Source organism: Fundulus heteroclitus, chromosome 19 (assembly GCF_011125445.2).
Source record: "Fundulus heteroclitus isolate FHET01 chromosome 19, MU-UCD_Fhet_4.1, whole genome shotgun sequence".
Classification (NCBI taxonomy): Eukaryota; Metazoa; Chordata; class Actinopteri; order Cyprinodontiformes; family Fundulidae; genus Fundulus; species Fundulus heteroclitus.
Window position 1 is genome coordinate 72242 of NC_046379.1, and position 17860 is coordinate 90101.

General features: G+C 42.9%; 1 protein-coding gene across 1 annotated transcript in view; it reads right to left on the reverse strand.

The window, feature by feature from the left end:
- Nucleotides 1-17395, reverse strand: part of LOC118556594 — a 31871-nt gene extending 14476 nt beyond the window's left edge. Inside the window, exons 1-69 of the mRNA XM_036150583.1 lie at nucleotides 17308-17395; nucleotides 17099-17211; nucleotides 16860-16966; nucleotides 16548-16724; nucleotides 16206-16414; nucleotides 16006-16100; nucleotides 15868-15893; nucleotides 15677-15698; nucleotides 15550-15577; nucleotides 15372-15456; nucleotides 15122-15268; nucleotides 14827-15038; nucleotides 14628-14731; nucleotides 14419-14537; nucleotides 14144-14311; nucleotides 13735-13934; nucleotides 13526-13638; nucleotides 13283-13389; nucleotides 12971-13147; nucleotides 12629-12837; nucleotides 12428-12522; nucleotides 12291-12316; nucleotides 12094-12115; nucleotides 11970-11997; nucleotides 11792-11876; nucleotides 11542-11688; nucleotides 11247-11458; nucleotides 11048-11151; nucleotides 10839-10957; nucleotides 10564-10731; nucleotides 10155-10354; nucleotides 9946-10058; nucleotides 9703-9809; nucleotides 9391-9567; nucleotides 9049-9257; nucleotides 8848-8942; nucleotides 8711-8736; nucleotides 8515-8536; nucleotides 8391-8418; nucleotides 8213-8297; nucleotides 7963-8109; nucleotides 7668-7879; nucleotides 7469-7572; nucleotides 7260-7378; nucleotides 6985-7152; nucleotides 6576-6775; nucleotides 6367-6479; nucleotides 6124-6230; nucleotides 5812-5988; nucleotides 5469-5677; nucleotides 5268-5362; nucleotides 5131-5156; nucleotides 4935-4956; nucleotides 4811-4838; nucleotides 4633-4717; nucleotides 4383-4529; nucleotides 4088-4299; nucleotides 3889-3992; nucleotides 3680-3798; nucleotides 3404-3571; nucleotides 2995-3194; nucleotides 2786-2898; nucleotides 2543-2649; nucleotides 2269-2439; nucleotides 1977-2182; nucleotides 1803-1903; nucleotides 1567-1691; nucleotides 913-1068; nucleotides 31-236 (exon numbers count right to left, since the gene is read on the reverse strand). Coding sequence (XP_036006476.1) covers nucleotides 31-236; nucleotides 913-1068; nucleotides 1567-1691; nucleotides 1803-1903; nucleotides 1977-2182; nucleotides 2269-2439; nucleotides 2543-2649; nucleotides 2786-2898; nucleotides 2995-3194; nucleotides 3404-3571; nucleotides 3680-3798; nucleotides 3889-3992; nucleotides 4088-4299; nucleotides 4383-4529; nucleotides 4633-4717; nucleotides 4811-4838; nucleotides 4935-4956; nucleotides 5131-5156; nucleotides 5268-5362; nucleotides 5469-5677; nucleotides 5812-5988; nucleotides 6124-6230; nucleotides 6367-6479; nucleotides 6576-6775; nucleotides 6985-7152; nucleotides 7260-7378; nucleotides 7469-7572; nucleotides 7668-7879; nucleotides 7963-8109; nucleotides 8213-8297; nucleotides 8391-8418; nucleotides 8515-8536; nucleotides 8711-8736; nucleotides 8848-8942; nucleotides 9049-9257; nucleotides 9391-9567; nucleotides 9703-9809; nucleotides 9946-10058; nucleotides 10155-10354; nucleotides 10564-10731; nucleotides 10839-10957; nucleotides 11048-11151; nucleotides 11247-11458; nucleotides 11542-11688; nucleotides 11792-11876; nucleotides 11970-11997; nucleotides 12094-12115; nucleotides 12291-12316; nucleotides 12428-12522; nucleotides 12629-12837; nucleotides 12971-13147; nucleotides 13283-13389; nucleotides 13526-13638; nucleotides 13735-13934; nucleotides 14144-14311; nucleotides 14419-14537; nucleotides 14628-14731; nucleotides 14827-15038; nucleotides 15122-15268; nucleotides 15372-15456; nucleotides 15550-15577; nucleotides 15677-15698; nucleotides 15868-15893; nucleotides 16006-16100; nucleotides 16206-16414; nucleotides 16548-16724; nucleotides 16860-16966; nucleotides 17099-17211; nucleotides 17308-17357 — 8483 coding nt within the window. The 5' untranslated portion in view covers nucleotides 17358-17395. The remainder of the gene's footprint in view (nucleotides 1-30; nucleotides 237-912; nucleotides 1069-1566; nucleotides 1692-1802; nucleotides 1904-1976; nucleotides 2183-2268; nucleotides 2440-2542; nucleotides 2650-2785; nucleotides 2899-2994; nucleotides 3195-3403; nucleotides 3572-3679; nucleotides 3799-3888; nucleotides 3993-4087; nucleotides 4300-4382; nucleotides 4530-4632; nucleotides 4718-4810; nucleotides 4839-4934; nucleotides 4957-5130; nucleotides 5157-5267; nucleotides 5363-5468; nucleotides 5678-5811; nucleotides 5989-6123; nucleotides 6231-6366; nucleotides 6480-6575; nucleotides 6776-6984; nucleotides 7153-7259; nucleotides 7379-7468; nucleotides 7573-7667; nucleotides 7880-7962; nucleotides 8110-8212; nucleotides 8298-8390; nucleotides 8419-8514; nucleotides 8537-8710; nucleotides 8737-8847; nucleotides 8943-9048; nucleotides 9258-9390; nucleotides 9568-9702; nucleotides 9810-9945; nucleotides 10059-10154; nucleotides 10355-10563; nucleotides 10732-10838; nucleotides 10958-11047; nucleotides 11152-11246; nucleotides 11459-11541; nucleotides 11689-11791; nucleotides 11877-11969; nucleotides 11998-12093; nucleotides 12116-12290; nucleotides 12317-12427; nucleotides 12523-12628; nucleotides 12838-12970; nucleotides 13148-13282; nucleotides 13390-13525; nucleotides 13639-13734; nucleotides 13935-14143; nucleotides 14312-14418; nucleotides 14538-14627; nucleotides 14732-14826; nucleotides 15039-15121; nucleotides 15269-15371; nucleotides 15457-15549; nucleotides 15578-15676; nucleotides 15699-15867; nucleotides 15894-16005; nucleotides 16101-16205; nucleotides 16415-16547; nucleotides 16725-16859; nucleotides 16967-17098; nucleotides 17212-17307) is intronic.
- Nucleotides 17396-17860: the final 465 nt, after the last annotated feature.

Consider the following 17860-nt stretch of genomic DNA (forward strand, 5'->3'; position numbering starts at 1 on the left):
CTCTCGTTTGGATGGTAAATAAACTCTTACATCTCCTGGCTGATGACACAGCTCCTGTTTGCCGCGAGGCTGACAAAGCGGTTCACCAGATTTGGAGAGAGGTCAACGAGTAAAGGCTTCAGTCGCATCAGCCACTGCAGGAAGTCATCATCACCGACAGCTGCAAGATCCCCTCTGTCAAAGATCACGTGGAGGAAGGCAGATTTCACCTCCTGTGTGTAGTTCTCCGGCTTGGCCTGGTGGGAAATTTGCTTTGTGTGAAACAGAGCCGGCACCAGAATCAAACAAGCTGCTCATGGTGGTAAGTTAACTTATTAGGAAAAACACTAAGCATCATGCTTTCATTTCCAGCTTTAGAAACATTACAAGCTTAAAACACTACAAAACACAAGCGTAATATAATACTCAAGTGAAAGCAGTTTGTTTGTTGAAGCGAGAATTTTGAGCTGTTTTCCACCATCTTATTGTGGATGATTGTATGTACGTAAAATAATTTTGATCAAAGCTCCCTGCTTGCACTGACTTACTATTTGACCATTTGTTCATGTGGCAACTTGCAGATACTAGTCACTTGAACTAGTTGAGATCTTTCATAGACTGAAAAGCGAATATTAAACAGACAACCAGGTACTTTAAATTCTCTTTCCCTTGCATTACAAATGAGATCTGATTTAAATTTAAGCAACATTAAGCATCTTAATAAAAAACATTGTGCCCAAAATATGAGATAAATTCAAACTTTATAATTGATATTGCCATAAAAAACAAAGCAAACATTGTCTGATGTTGGTCAGCTTTAGAAATTGTGGAGGTTTATACCTTGTGAAAAGCACCTGGATTCTCCCAAGACCATAATCACAAATAAACACAAATAATCACTGAGCAGAACATAAAAATCTATGATTTGTTTACCACAACTGCTTGTGAGAGTGAATCAAAGAAAGCAGCAAAGTCTGCTGGGGCGATGACCGTCGTGACTTTTGTGACATCTTGCGTTCCATTTAGCTGTGAGGGGATTGCTGCAAGCTCCTTCAGCTGACTGAAAGTGAGAAGATCCGCCACCTCAGCCTAGACACAAGAAGCCATCAATCAGTTTAAAAATACCTCAGCCATTCACGATCCGAACTGTTTGCTGCAGTTCAGCAGCAAACCTTTCATGATGGACATATCTTTTCTTTTAGACAAACAAGCCACTGCTGTTCTGGCAATTCTTATTATCAGCAGTAGATGACAGCGTGGCACATGTACGTACCTAAACCCCTTCCCATAAATCCCCTACATCTGATTACTACGATCCCCTTCATGCTGAAAAGGTGTTGTTGGTAATAACCTCAAATATAAAAATAAAAATAGATGATCATATCTCATTATCATTATAACTTCATCCTACAGATAATGATAGCCATAAAAAGTATTTTGTCTATTTACTCTTCTGATTTAGACCCAATCAAATGCATCAATATATGGGTTAAAAAGCAAACCTTTGGGAGGAATGTAATCACCTTATTTTTACCATGTGTTTAAAAATCATTGTAAATATGGTAATTCCAGGACTAAAATACTTACTCCTTTAAAATCTTTCTTTAAGGACAGAAAATCCTCAAACGAGGCTTGAAAACGGAACCGACCAAAATATTCCTGAAGCCAGTCTCTGTCAGTAGTGTCAGTCCCAGAGTCGACACAAGAGAATCCTAAACATCAAATGATCAAATTGTTGAATTCTATTGAACATGAACCGCAATATAATGCATTTCATAGAGTCCAGAAAATCCAAAGTTACTCTGTTATTAAAAAGAGTTTACCGGAGGACAACTGGCCCTTGAGATAGCTCAATGCGAACTTTAGAAACCCCTGGTTCTGTGCCTCAGACAGTTGGCTGATTACGTTGTTGAATCCTTTCATACTGAATAGAGAAAAATGTGTTAATTCAGTATACTGCTAGAAAAGAAGGAAGATGGGCTTGAAGTTTCACTCACATTTGTTGATAGGAGCTGCAGGAGATGTTTCTTGGAAGGACTTCAAGTGTTGTTGAGTTGGCACTTGGGAGGAACAATGGAAGGTAAACCTGGAACCATAACCTGAAGCCCTCAGAGTTTAGAAGGTGAAATTTTGGCACGAGTGCTGTTATTGTTAAATTTAACACATTTTCACGCACGCTGGGGGTGACAACAGTGACGTTAGGCTGAAATGGAAAGAAAGGGAAATTGAGCAAGATTACACATTGACTGAAAAAAGCCAAAATATATAAATGAGAGACACTGGTCTTACCTTTGCAAGGCCATCAACAAAGACATTAAAGAAAGACTGCAGGTCTTCAAGAGAAGCTGACGCAGTGAAACGTTTGAATACAGCTATGACCAGGGTGGCATTGGAAAGATTGCTCGGTTCAAGGAGAAACTCAGCTTTTTGTCCAGAAGAAACTGAATTTAGTATAGTTGTCTGTCATATAAAAAGATTTAGGAAGAAAATGGTAAATTAACTGATTTATCCTTGTGACGGTGCAAACATTTTAACGGTCCTTAAAAATTTGTTATAAAATTACCTGAGAGAGGTTGAAGAATTTGAGCTCAGAATACGTTGTGTATTGAGAAAATGGACCCAGGTTTGTTTCAACCCATTGGGCATCATTGTCGATTCCTCGCCTGCAAACTGAGGCACATATACACACATGTGAACTTCTCTGTATTCAAAGCATTTTCTCCTTTTTTTGTTTTGATTATTTTCATTTCTTAGCCTATAACAAAGCCTTGGCAAAGGGAACACGATTGTTATTTGGTAGACGTACCTGGTAGGTTGATGACAGCAGCAGAGTCTTTCAGGTATTTGAGTAAAACATCTGCAATGGCTTGTAGTCTTTGCTGAGGTATGGAAGAGACAACCTTGCCCACCCCACTCACACTGCAAAGATTGGAACAAGTCTTTCAGACACAGTCCCTTAAGAGTACTCTGCAGCTTGGAGCATTCAACTCTGGCTGTTCTTAAAATACAACTCACATGACACGATAGTTTGTGCAGTTCACGCTGGTAGTTACACCTTGGAGCATTTGTGGAGTGAAACTTGGAAGGACAGGGACCAGTTTGATGTGGAACCAAGCAAACAAGTCATTTTCAGTGAACTTTGGGAAAGATGGACTGACGATGATGTAGGTCCTGTTCATAATGCGATCCCTCACGTCAACTTGGAACTCAGGGACCTGGCAAAGTAGGACAAGAGAGCAATCCAACACCACTAAGTTTCTCTGAAGCAAGTCCAACATACATTAGTTGTAAAAGGTTGCAAAAACAGTAGAACTGGTTGAATTATTGCCATTTCATCGTGTGGAGGCTACAAATCAGCTTTCATTGCCATTAGGTGTGCAGTTTCTAAAGCGGGGATTCTTTGCCGCTTGATGGTGTAGCTTACCTTCCCCTGCTCTGTGAGCTTTGTAAAGAATTGATCCACGTTGTCAACAGCGTTTCCATCCTCCAGTCGGTCAAAGACTCGATCAATCAATTTGGTGTCATTTGAGATGTCTGAGCTCAGCAGTAACTGTGCTACCTGAGAGGGAGACAGTTCTGACAAGGCTTGGGCCTGCAAAGGTAAGAAAACGAGAATTTAGCTAGACGTAACTTTAAAGCTTCAGGGCAGAAAAGTCTGTAGAGCCCCAAGACACCAAGCAACTCTGCTAGTTACACTCACACTGGAGAAGTTTGGATTGAGGGCTTGCAAATCCTCTATGCTTGCAAATTCAGAGAAATCTCCAAGGTTGGCTTGTAGCCAGAGCTGACTACCATTGGCAGATGACACACAGCCAGGGTCTGCAAAATGACAGGAAGTCAGAACCCTGCCTTGTTTAAACCACATGCAATCAAGACATTACCAAGTAGGACCTGGGAGCCTGCCTTTACCTGGCAAATCTTTTCTGGAAAGGAACGGTTGGATGAGATGAGTGAAGACTGTTTGCTTTCTCTTGTTGTCCATCAGTGAGCTTTGGTTGCTGAATGCTTCGATGCTGAAATTTGAGCAAAGGATTTTAACTTCAAAGCAATCTGCAGGTTTATTTCAGACAGTGTGTACGGTCATGCAGTAAGTCTGGCATCTACTTACACAATCTGGTATGTCTGGCAGCTGAAGTTGTATGAGCCAAGGCAGGAGAGGAAATTTGTTGACGGAGAGGCCAGGAACGGACGCAGCTCTGTCTGGAACCGACTTCTAATGGCATCCTCACTCTTCAGTTGATCCTGAGTGAGGGTTTTAACTACCACTTCTCCCAGAGCATCAAGAGAATTTGAATAGGCAGAGTTCATGGTGGTGGGGGCCTAGAAATGGGAGATAAATCAGTTGGATGTAGAAGTAACAGCAAAAAGCCTAGAGTATTTCGAATTGATTGCGCTGGATATACCATGGTGGCGAACACTGCGAGAGCCTGTTGGAGCACGGAAGATGCTTTTTGGAAAAGAAGCTGCCAAACTTCCACCACATATGGTGCGTTGCTTTCCACAGAGCATTTCAAGAGTGTGGCCAGGTTGGCTGCTGTGAGTGTTGTTGGCTAAAGAAGAAGAAAAGCAAACGTTGAATATGTTGTTTTTTTCCACAATATACTACAGCCAAGATCAAAGTCTTGTCTTATAGCTTGCACGTGAACATCTTACCGTGGCACAGGCATGTTCAATGATGGTAAAATTGCACACGGCTGAAGTGGAATTGTCATCTTTCAGTGTTTTCTGGAGTTTGGAGCTGTGCAGAGTAATGAGAACAAATTGCAACCTTAGTTACACTTTGTAAACTTATTTGCCAACTTAGCGTCATATATGACGGCCAGGCTCTTACCTGTCTACCCCAAAGCAGATGAGCATTTCTGTAAAAAAACAACAGATTTGTGTGTCATATAATGGTATTTGACAAATTCAGTATTTTCATCAATTTCTAAACAAGCCATATTCAGCAGACTTACCATCAGCATGTGTCTCTTTGCACTGGGGACAAACAAAGCAACAATTGTTAGATTGTGTGTGTGGTAAAAGCTACTCAAAATGAGAAAACCTGTGTATCACTACTGTTACAATTGAAATGCAGAACAATTTAGTCCTTTAAATGAACATGACATGGTGTATATATTCTGTGTAATGCACTGTTGAACCTGGGCTTACCTTGAAAGAATCAAATTCTGCACAAGCTGTTGGAAAGAAAACAGAAAGTAGACATACCGTCAATACGTATTTTAAACCACCAGTGGTACTGGGCTTTTCTCAAGGTACTTGGTCAGCAAAGCTTTCTCCACACGTACCTGGGAAGGTCTTCTGTATTGATGCCAAGCTAGATCTCACGCTCTTTGAAATGCCCAGTGGCAGGAATTTCAGGCTTTGCATTAGACCAGTGACTCTGAAAAGGAGAAAACATTCATTATAGGGACAGGTATGGAACCATAGTTTGATATGGATCAAACCCAACAAAAAATCAGATTCCTGTCTTAAGGGTCATGTCTTACATAGCTTTGTAGGATTCACAGCTGATGTTACTGGGTATCACCCGCAGGCTGTCAGGATGGATGCTTGCTATCACAGGAGACAGATAGACTTGGAACCAGAGCTCGTAGTCTTCTGCTTCAAAGGAGGCAAGTTTAGGAGCAAGGCTGTTCAAAGTCAGGTTTAAGATGGTCTCTCGTACAGCCACATTTTGGATGAAGGTTGTGTTTGTCTGCAAAGAAACAGATCCAAATTGTAGCTCAGGAGGAGTTTTCATTCCAATAAAATCCTGCAAGATGATCAGCAGGGTTTGCGGCAACAAGGACATTGGGACAAAGTGTGTCAAAGTTCCCGTTTGGCATTTACCTGCTGGAGGGTTGTTGTGAACCCTTGGAAAAACTGAGCGAGCTGCTCTGTATCTCCGGACTCTGTCAAGTTTGTGAGCACCTCCTTCACAAGGGTGGCGTCCTCCAAGGCACCGCTGCCTGGATCCGTTAGCAGCTCAGCTTTTTGTGTTGGTGATAGAACAGTCAAAAGTGCTCCCTGGTGACAGAAAGAAGGAGAAAATGTGAATTTCTTTTCTCTTTGACCTGACACTCCAAGCCGTGTGTGGACCTGCCACAAAGTGGAGATTGTGTTCTTGCTTTTGCAGAACATCTACAGTAGGATGTCTCTTACCTGAGAGAGGTTGAAGAATTTGAGCTCAGAATACGTTGTGTATTGAGAAAATGGACCCAGGTTTGTTTCAACCCATTGGGCATCATTGTCGATTCCTCGCCTGCAAACTGAGGCACATATACACACATGTGAACTTCTCTGTATTCAAAGCATTTTCTCCTTTTTTTGTTTTGATTATTTTCATTTCTTAGCCTATAACAAAGCCTTGGCAAAGGGAACACGATTGTTATTTGGTAGACGTACCTGGTAGGTTGATGACAGCAGCAGAGTCTTTCAGGTATTTGAGTAAAACATCTGCAATGGCTTGTAGTCTTTGCTGAGGTATGGCAGAGACAACCTTGCCCACCCCACTCACACTGCAAAGATTGGAACAAGTCTTTCAGACACAGTCCCTTAAGAGTACTCTGCAGCTTGGAGCATTCAACTCTGGCTGTTCTTAAAATACAACTCACATGACACGATAGTTTGTGCAGTTCACGCTGGTAGTTACACCTTGGAGCATTTGTGGAGTGAAACTTGGAAGGACAGGGACCAGTTTGATGTGGAACCAAGCAAACAAGTCATTTTCAGTGAACTTTGGGAAAGATGGACTGACGATGATGTAGGTCCTGTTCATAATGCGATCCCTCACGTCAACTTGGAACTCGGGGACCTGGCAAAGTAGGACAAGAGAGCAATCCAACACCACTAAGTTTCTCTGAAGCAAGTCCAACATACATTAGTTGTAAAAGGTTGCAAAAACAGTAGAACTGGTTGAATTATTGCCATTTCATCGTGTGGAGGCTACAAATCAGCTTTCATTGCCATTAGGTGTGCAGTTTCTAAAACGGGGATTATTTGCCGCTTGATGGTGTAGCTTACCTTCCCCTGCTCTGTGAGCGTTGTAAAGAATTGATCCACGTTGTCAACAGCGTTTCCATCCTCCAGTCGGTCAAAGACTCGATCAATCAATTTGGTGTCATTTGAGATGTCTGAGCTCAGCAGTAACTGTGCTACCTGAGAGGGAGACAGTTCTGACAAGGCTTGGGCCTGCAAAGGAAGAAAACGAGAATTTAGCTAGACGTAACTTTAAAGCTTCAGGGCAGAAAAGTCTGTAGAGCCCCAAGACACCAAGCAACTCTGCTAGTTACACTCACACTGGAGAAGTTTGGATTGAGGGCTTGCAAATCCTCTATGCTTGCAAATTCAGAGAAATCTCCAAGGTTGGCTTGTAGCCAGAGCTGACTACCATTGGCAGATGACACACAGCCAGGGTCTGCAAAATGACAGGAAGTCAGAACCCTGCCTTGTTTAAACCACATGCAATCAAGACATTACCAAGTAGGACCTGGGAGCCTGCCTTTACCTGGCAAATCTTTTCTGGAAAGGAACGGTTGGATGAGATGAGTGAAGACTGTTTGCTTTCTCTTGTTGTCCATCAGTGAGCTTTGGTTGCTGAATGCTTCGATGCTGAAATTTGAGCAAAGGATTTTAACTTCAAAGCAATCTGCAGGTTTATTTCAGACAGTGTGTACGGTCATGCAGTAAGTCTGGCATCTACTTACACAATCTGGTATGTCTGGCAGCTGAAGTTGTATGAGCCAAGGCAGGAGAGGAAATTTGTTGACGGAGAGGCCAGGAACGGACGCAGCTCTGTCTGGAACCGACTTCTAATGGCATCCTCACTCTTCAGTTGATCCTGAGTGAGGGTTTTAACTACCACTTCTCCCAGAGCATCAAGAGAATTTGAATAGGCAGAGTTCATGGTGGTGGGGGCCTAGAAATGGGAGATAAATCAGTTGGATGTAGAAGTAACAGCAAAAAGCCTAGAGTATTTCGAATTGATTGCGCTGGATATACCATGGTGGCGAACACTGCGAGAGCCTGTTGGAGCACGGAAGATGCTTTTTGGAAAAGAAGCTGCCAAACTTCCACCACATATGGTGCGTTGCTTTCCACAGAGCATTTCAAGAGTGTGGCCAGGTTGGCTGCTGTGAGTGTTGTTGGCTAAAGAAGAAGAAAAGCAAACGTTGAATATGTTGTTTTTTTCCACAATATACTACAGCCAAGATCAAAGTCTTGTCTTATAGCTTGCACGTGAACATCTTACCGTGGCACAGGCATGTTCAATGATGGTAAAATTGCACACGGCTGAAGTGGAATTGTCATCTTTCAGTGTTTTCTGGAGTTTGGAGCTGTGCAGAGTAATGAGAAAAAATTGCAACCTTAGTTACACTTTGTAAACTTATTTGCCAACTTAGCGTCATATATGACGGCCAGGCTCTTACCTGTCTACCCCAAAGCAGATGAGCATTTCTGTAAAAAAACAACAGATTTGTGTGTCATATAATGGTATTTGACAAATTCAGTATTTTCATCAATTTCTAAACAAGCCATATTCAGCAGACTTACCATCAGCATGTGTCTCTTTGCACTGGGGACAAACAAAGCAACAATTGTTAGATTGTGTGTGTGGTAAAAGCTACTCAAAATGAGAAAACCTGTGTATCACTACTGTTACAATTGAAATGCAGAACAATTTAGTCCTTTAAATGAACATGACATGGTGTATATATTCTGTGTAATGCACTGTTGAACCTGGGCTTACCTTGAAAGAATCAAATTCTGCACAAGCTGTTGGAAAGAAAACAGAAAGTAGACATACCGTCAATACATATTTTAAACCACCAGTGGTACTGGGCTTTTCTCAAGGTACTTGGTCAGCAAAGCTTTCTCCACACGTACCTGGGAAGGTCTTCTGTATTGATGCCAAGCTAGATCTCACGCTCTTTGAAATGCCCAGTGGCAGGAATTTCAGGCTTTGCATTAGACCAGTGACTCTGAAAAGGAGAAAACATTCATTATAGGGACAGGTATGGAACCATAGTTTGATATGGATCAAACCCAACAAAAAATCAGATTCCTGTCTTAAGGGTCATGTCTTACATAGCTTTGTAGGATTCACAGCTGATGTTACTGGGTATCACCCGCAGGCTGTCAGGATGGATGCTTGCTATCACAGGAGACAGATAGACTTGGAACCAGAGCTCGTAGTCTTCTGCTTCAAAGGAGGCAAGTTTAGGAGCAAGGCTGTTCAAAGTCAGGTTTAAGATGGTCTCTCGTACAGCCACATTTTGGATGAAGGTTGTGTTTGTCTGCAAAGAAACAGATCCAAATTGTAGCTCAGGAGGAGTTTTCATTCCAATAAAATCCTGCAAGATGATCAGCAGGGTTTGCGGCAACAAGGACATTGGGACAAGTGTGTCAAAGTTCCCGTTTGGCATTTACCTGCTGGAGGGTTGTTGTGAACCCTTGGAAAAACTGAGCGAGCTGCTCTGTATCTCCGGACTCTGTCAAGTTTGTGAGCACCTCCTTCACAAGGGTGGCGTCCTCCAAGGCACCGCTGCCTGGATCCGTTAGCAGCTCAGCTTTTTGTGTTGGTGATAGAACAGTCAAAAGTGCTCCCTGGTGACAGAAAGAAGGAGAAAATGTGAATTTCTTTTCTCTTTGACCTGACACTCCAAGCCGTGTGTGGACCTGCCACAAAGTGGAGATTGTGTTCTTGCTTTTGCAGAACATCTACAGTAGGATGTCTCTTACCTGAGAGAGGTTGAAGAATTTGAGCTCAGAATACGTTGTGTATTGAGAAAATGGACCCAGGTTTGTTTCAACCCATTGGGCATCATTGTCGATTCCTCGCCTGCAAACTGAGGCACATATACACACATGTGAACTTCTCTGTATTCAAAGCATTTTCTCCTTTTTTTGTTTTGATTATTTTCATTTCTTAGCCTATAACAAAGCCTTGGCAAAGGGAACACGATTGTTATTTGGTAGACGTACCTGGTAGGTTGATGACAGCAGCAGAGTCTTTCAGGTATTTGAGTAAAACATCTGCAATGGCTTGTAGTCTTTGCTGAGGTATGGCAGAGACAACCTTGCCCACCCCACTCACACTGCAAAGATTGGAACAAGTCTTTCAGACACAGTCCCTTAAGAGTACTCTGCAGCTTGGAGCATTCAACTCTGGCTGTTCTTAAAATACAACTCACATGACACGATAGTTTGTGCAGTTCACGCTGGTAGTTACACCTTGGAGCATTTGTGGAGTGAAACTTGGAAGGACAGGGACCAGTTTGATGTGGAACCAAGCAAACAAGTCATTTTCAGTGAACTTTGGGAAAGATGGACTGACGATGATGTAGGTCCTGTTCATAATGCGATCCCTCACGTCAACTTGGAACTCGGGGACCTGGCAAAGTAGGACAAGAGAGCAATCCAACACCACTAAGTTTCTCTGAAGCAAGTCCAACATACATTAGTTGTAAAAGGTTGCAAAAACAGTACAACTGGTTGAATTATTGCCATTTCATCGTGTGGAGGCTACAAATCAGCTTTCATTGCCATTAGGTGTGCAGTTTCTAAAACGGGGATTATTTGCCGCTTGATGGTGTAGCTTACCTTCCCCTGCTCTGTGAGCTTTGTAAAGAATTGATCCACGTTGTCAACAGCGTTTCCATCCTCCAGTCGGTCAAAGACTCGATCAATCAATTTGGTGTCATTTGAGATGTCTGAGCTCAGCAGTAACTGTGCTACCTGAGAGGGAGACAGTTCTGACAAGGCTTGGGCCTGCAAAGGTAGAAAACGAGAATTTAGCTAGACGTAACTTTAAAGCTTCAGGGCAGAAAAGTCTGTAGAGCCCCAAGACACCAAGCAACTCTGCTAGTTACACTCACACTGGAGAAGTTTGGATTGAGGGCTTGCAAATCCTCTATGCTTGCAAATTCAGAGAAATCTCCAAGGTTGGCTTGTAGCCAGAGCTGACTACCATTGGCAGATGACACACAGCCAGGGTCTGCAAAATGACAGGAAGTCAGAACCCTGCCTTGTTTAAACCACATGCAATCAAGACATTACCAAGGAGGACCTGGGAGCCTGCCTTTACCTGGCAAATCTTTTCTGGAAAGGAACGGTTGGATGAGATGAGTGAAGACTGTTTGCTTTCTCTTGTTGTCCATCAGTGAGCTTTGGTTGCTGAATGCTTCGATGCTGAAATTTGAGCAAAGGATTTTAACTTCAAAGCAATCTGCAGGTTTATTTCAGACAGTGTGTACGGTCATGCAGTAAGTCTGGCATCTACTTACACAATCTGGTATGTCTGGCAGCTGAAGTTGTATGAGCCAAGGCAGGAGAGGAAATTTGTTGACGGAGAGGCCAGGAACGGACGCAGCTCTGTCTGGAACCGACTTCTAATGGCATCCTCACTCTTCAGTTGATCCTGAGTGAGGGTTTTAACTACCACTTCTCCCAGAGCATCAAGAGAATTTGAATAGGCAGAGTTCATGGTGGTGGGGGCCTAGAAATGGGAGATAAATCAGTTGGATGTAGAAGTAACAGCAAAAAGCCTAGAGTATTTCGAATTGATTGCGCTGGATATACCATGGTGGCGAACACTGCGAGAGCCTGTTGGAGCACGGAAGATGCTTTTTGGAAAAGAAGCTGCCAAACTTCCACCACATATGGTGCGTTGCTTTCCACAGAGCATTTCAAGAGTGTGGCCAGGTTGGCTGCTGTGAGTGTTGTTGGCTAAAGAAGAAGAAAAGCAAACGTTGAATATGTTGTTTTTTTCCACAATATACTACAGCCAAGATCAAAGTCTTGTCTTATAGCTTGCACGTGAACATCTTACCGTGGCACAGGCATGTTCAATGATGGTAAAATTGCACACGGCTGAAGTGGAATTGTCATCTTTCAGTGTTTTCTGGAGTTTGGAGCTGTGCAGAGTAATGAGAAAAAATTGCAACCTTAGTTACACTTTGTAAACTTATTTGCCAACTTAGCGTCATATATGACGGCCAGGCTCTTACCTGTCTACCCCAAAGCAGATGAGCATTTCTGTAAAAAAACAACAGATTTGTGTGTCATATAATGGTATTTGACAAATTCAGTATTTTCAGCAATTTCTAAACAAGCCATATTCAGCAGACTTACCATCAGCATGTGTCTCTTTGCACTGGGGACAAACAAAGCAACAATTGTTAGATTGTGTGTGTGGTAAAAGCTACTCAAAATGAGAAAACCTGTGTATCACTACTGTTACAATTGAAATGCAGGAACAATTTAGTCCTTTAAATGAACATGACATGGTGTATATATTCTGTGTAATGCACTGTTGAACCTGGGCTTACCTTGAAAGAATCAAATTCTGCACAAGCTGTTGGAAAGAAAACAGAAAGTAGACATACCGTCAATACGTATTTTAAACCACCAGTGGTACTGGGCTTTTCTCAAGGTACTTGGTCAGCAAAGCTTTCTCCACACGTACCTGGGAAGGTCTTCTGTATTGATGCCAAGCTAGATCTCACGCTCTTTGAAATGCCCAGTGGCAGGAATTTCAGGCTTTGCATTAGACCAGTGACTCTGAAAAGGAGAAAACATTCATTATAGGGACAGGTATGGAACCATAGTTTGATATGGATCAAACCCAACAAAAAATCAGATTCCTGTCTTAAGGGTCATGTCTTACATAGCTTTGTAGGATTCACAGCTGATGTTACTGGGTATCACCCGCAGGCTGTCAGGATGGATGCTTGCTATCACAGGAGACAGATAGACTTGGAACCAGAGCTCGTAGTCTTCTGCTTCAAAGGAGGCAAGTTTAGGAGCAAGGCTGTTCAAAGTCAGGTTTAAGATGGTCTCTCGTACAGCCACATTTTGGATGAAGGTTGTGTTTGTCTGCAAAGAAACAGATCCAAATTGTAGCTCAGGAGGAGTTTTCATTCCAATAAAATCCTGCAAGATGATCAGCAGGGTTTGCGGCAACAAGGACATTGGGACAAATGTGTCAAAGTTCCCGTTTGGCATTTACCTGCTGGAGGGTTGTTGTGAACCCTTGGAAAAACTGAGCGAGCTGCTCTGTATCTCCGGACTCTGTCAAGTTTGTGAGCACCTCCTTCACAAGGGTGGCGTCCTCCAAGGCACCGCTGCCTGGATCCGTTAGCAGCTCAGCTTTTTGTGTTGGTGATAGAACAGTCAAAAGTGCTCCCTGGTGACAGAAAGAAGGAGAAAATGTGAATTTCTTTTCTCTTTGACCTGACACTCCAAGCCGTGTGTGGACCTGCCACAAAGTGGAGATTGTGTTCTTGCTTTTGCAGAACATCTACAGTAGGATGTCTCTTACCTGAGAGAGGTTGAAGAATTTGAGCTCAGAATACGTTGTGTATTGAGAAAATGGACCCAGGTTTGTTTCAACCCATTGGGCATCATTGTCGATTCCTCGCCTGCAAACTGAGGCACATATACACACATGTGAACTTCTCTGTATTCAAAGCATTTTCTCCTTTTTTTGTTTTGATTATTTTCATTTCTTAGCCTATAACAAAGCCTTGGCAAAGGGAACACGATTGTTATTTGGTAGACGTACCTGGTAGGTTGATGACAGCAGCAGAGTCTTTCAGGTATTTGAGTAAAACATCTGCAATGGCTTGTAGTCTTTGCTGAGGTATGGCAGAGACAACCTTGCCCACCCCACTCACACTGCAAAGATTGGAACAAGTCTTTCAGACACAGTCCCTTAAGAGTACTCTGCAGCTTGGAGCATTCAACTCTGGCTGTTCTTAAAATACAACTCACATGACACGATAGTTTGTGCAGTTCACGCTGGTAGTTACACCTTGGAGCATTTGTGGAGTGAAACTTGGAAGGACAGGGACCAGTTTGATGTGGAACCAAGCAAACAAGTCATTTTCAGTGAACTTTGGGAAAGATGGACTGACGATGATGTAGGTCCTGTTCATAATGCGATCCCTCACGTCAACTTGGAACTCGGGGACCTGGCAAAGTAGGACAAGAGAGCAATCCAACACCACTAAGTTTCTCTGAAGCAAGTCCAACATACATTAGTTGTAAAAGGTTGCAAAAACAGTAGAACTGGTTGAATTATTGCCATTTCATCGTGTGGAGGCTACAAATCAGCTTTCATTGCCATTAGGTGTGCAGTTTCTAAAACGGGGATTCTTTGCCGCTTGATGGTGTAGCTTACCTTCCCCTGCTCTGTGAGCTTTGTAAAGAATTGATCCACGTTGTCAACAGCGTTTCCATCCTCCAGTCGGTCAAAGACTCGATCAATCAATTTGGTGTCATTTGAGATGTCTGAGCTCAGCAGTAACTGTGCTACCTGAGAGGGAGACAGTTCTGACAAGGCTTGGGCCTGCAAAGGTAGAAAACGAGAATTTAGCTAGACGTAACTTTAAAGCTTCAGGGCAGAAAAGTCTGTAGAGCCCCAAGACACCAAGCAACTCTGCTAGTTACACTCACACTGGAGAAGTTTGGATTGAGGGCTTGCAAATCCTCTATGCTTGCAAATTCAGAGAAATCTCCAAGGTTGGCTTGTAGCCAGAGCTGACTACCATTGGCAGATGACACACAGCCAGGGTCTGCAAAATGACAGGAAGTCAGAACCCTGCCTTGTTTAAACCACATGCAATCAAGACATTACCAAGGAGGACCTGGGAGCCTTCCTTTACCTGGCAAATCTTTTCTGGAAAGGAACGGTTGGATGAGATGAGTGAAGACTGTTTGCTTTCTCTTGTTGTCCATCAGTGAGCTTTGGTTGCTGAATGCTTCGATGCTGAAATTTGAGCAAAGGATTTTAACTTCAAAGCAATCTGCAGGTTTATTTCAGACAGTGTGTACGGTCATGCAGTAAGTCTGGCATCTACTTACACAATCTGGTATGTCTGGCAGCTGAAGTTGTATGAGCCAAGGCAGGAGAGGAAATTTGTTGACGGAGAGGCCAGGAACGGACGCAGCTCTGTCTGGAACCGACTTCTAATGGCATCCTCACTCTTCAGTTGATCCTGAGTGAGGGTTTTAACTACCACTTCTCCCAGAGCATCAAGAGAATTTGAATAGGCAGAGTTCATGGTGGTGGGGGCCTAGAAATGGGAGATAAATCAGTTGGATGTAGAAGTAACAGCAAAAAGCCTAGAGTATTTCGAATTGATTGCGCTGGATATACCATGGTGGCGAACACTGCGAGAGCCTGTTGGAGCACGGAAGATGCTTTTTGGAAAAGAAGCTGCCAAACTTCCACCACATATGGTGCGTTGCTTTCCACAGAGCATTTCAAGAGTGTGGCCAGGTTGGCTGCTGTGAGTGTTGTTGGCTAAAGAAGAAGAAAAGCAAACGTTGAATATGTTGTTTTTTTCCACAATATACTACAGCCAAGATCAAAGTCTTGTCTTATAGCTTGCACATGAGCATCTTACCGTGGCACAGGCATGTTCAATGATGGTAAAATTGCACACGGCTGAAGTGGAATTGTCATCTTTCAGTGTTGTCTGGAGTTTGGAGCTGTGTAGAGTAATGAGAAAACATTGCAACCTTAGTTACACTTTGTAAACTTATTTGCTAAGTCAGCGTCATATACGATGGCCAGGCTCTTACCTGTCTACCCCAGAGCAGATGAGCATTTCTGTAAAAAAAAAACAACAGATTTGTGCGTCATATGATGGTATTTGACCAATTCGGCATTTTCATCAATTTCTAAACGAGCCATATTCAGCAGACTTACCATCAGCATGTGTCTCTTTGCACTGAGGACAAACAAAGCAACAATTGTTAGATTAGTGGTAAAAGCTACTCAAAAGGAGAAAACCTTTGTATCATTACTGTTACAATTGAAATGCAGGACAATTTAGTCCTTTAAATGCACATGGCATGGTGTAGATATACTGTGTAATGCACTGTTGAACCTGGGCTTACCTTGAAAGAATCAAATTCTGCACAAGCTGTTGGAAAGAAAACAGAAAGTAGACATACCGTCAATATGTATTTTAAACCTACCAGTGGTACTGGGCTTTTCTCAAGGTACTTGGTCAGCAAGGCATTCTCCACACATACCTGGGAAGGTCTTCTGTAGTGATGCCAAGCTAGATCTCACGCTCTTTGAAATGTCCAGTGGCAGGAATTTCAGGCTTTGCATTAGACCAGTGACTCTGAAAAGGAGAAAACATTCATTATAGGGACAAGGTATGGAACCATAGTTCGATATGGATCAAACCCAACAAAATCAGATTCCTGTCTTAAGGGTCATGTCTTACATAGCTTTGTAGGATTCACAGCTGATGTTACTGGGTATCACCCGCAGGCTGTCAGGATGGATGCTTGCTATCACAGGAGACAGATAGACTTGGAACCAGAGCTCGTAGTCTTCTGCTTCAAAGGAGGCAAGTTTAGGAGCAAGGCTGTTCAAAGTCAGGTTTAAGATGGTCTCTCGTACAGCCACATTTTGGATGAAGGTTGTGTTTGTCTGCAAAGAAACAGATCCAAATTGTAGCTCAGGAGGAGTTTTCATTCCAATAAAATCCTGCAAAATGATCAGCGGGGTTTGCGGCAACAAGGACATTGGGACAAATGTGTCAAAGTTCCCGTTTGGCATTTACCTGCTGGAGGGTTGTTGTGAACTCTTGGAAAAACTGAGCGAGCTGCTCTGTATCCCCGGACTCTGTCAAGTTTGTGAGCACCTCCTTCACAAGGGTGGCGTCCTCCAAGGCACCGCTGTCTGGATCCGTTAGCAGCTCAGCTTTTTGTGTTGGTGAAAGAACAGTCAAAAGTGCTCCCTGGTGACAGAAAGAAGGAGAAAATGTGAATTTCTTTTCTCTTTGACCTGACACTCCAAGCCGTGTGTGGACCTGCCAAAAAGTGGAGATTGTGTTCTTGCTTTTGCAGAACATCTACAGTAGGATGTTTCTTACCTGAGAGAGGTTGAAGAATTTGAGCTCAGAATACGTTGTGTATTGAGAAAATGGACCCAGGTTTGTTTCAACCCATTGGGCATCATTGTCGATTCCTTGCCTGCAAACTGAGGCACATACACACACATTTAAACTTCTGGGTATTCAAAGGATTTGTCCATTTTTTGTTTTAATTTTTTTTTCTAAGCCTGTAACAAAGCCTTGGCAAAGTGAACACAATGTTAATATGGGAGACGTACCTGGTAGGTTGATGACAGCAGCAGATTTTTTCAGGTATTTGAGTAAAACATCTGCAATGGCTTGTAGTCTTTGCTGAGGTATTGCAGAGACAACCTTGCCCACCCCACTCACACTGCAAAGATTGGAACAAGTCTTTCAGACACAGTCCCTTAAGAGTACTCTGCAGCTTGGAGCATTCAACTCTGGCTGTTCTTAAAATACAACTCACATGACATGATAGTTTGTGCAGTTCACGCTGGTAGTTACACCTTGGAGCATTTGTGGAGTGAAACTTGGAAGGACAGGGACCAGTTTGATGTGAACCAAGCAAAAAAGTCATTTTCAGTGAACTTTGGGAAAGATGGACTGACGATGATGTAGGTCCTGTTCATAATGCGATCCCTCACGTCAACTTGGAACTCGGGGACCTGGCAAAGTAGGACAAGAGAGCAATCCAACACCACTAAGTTTCTCTGAAGCAAGTCCAACATACATTAGTTGTCCAAGCTTGCAAAAACAGTAGAACTGGATGAATTATTGCCATTTCATAATTTGGAGGCTACAAATCAGCTTTCATTGCCATTAGGTGCAGTTTCTAAAACAGGGATTCTATGCCCGCTTGATGGTGTAGCTTACCTTCTCCTGCTCTGTGAGCTTTGTAAAGAATTGATCCACGTTGTCAACGGCGTTTCCATCCTCCAGTCGGTCAAAGACTCGATCAATCAATTTGGTGTCATTTGAGATGTCTGAGCTCAGCAGTAACTGTGCTACCTGAGAGGGAG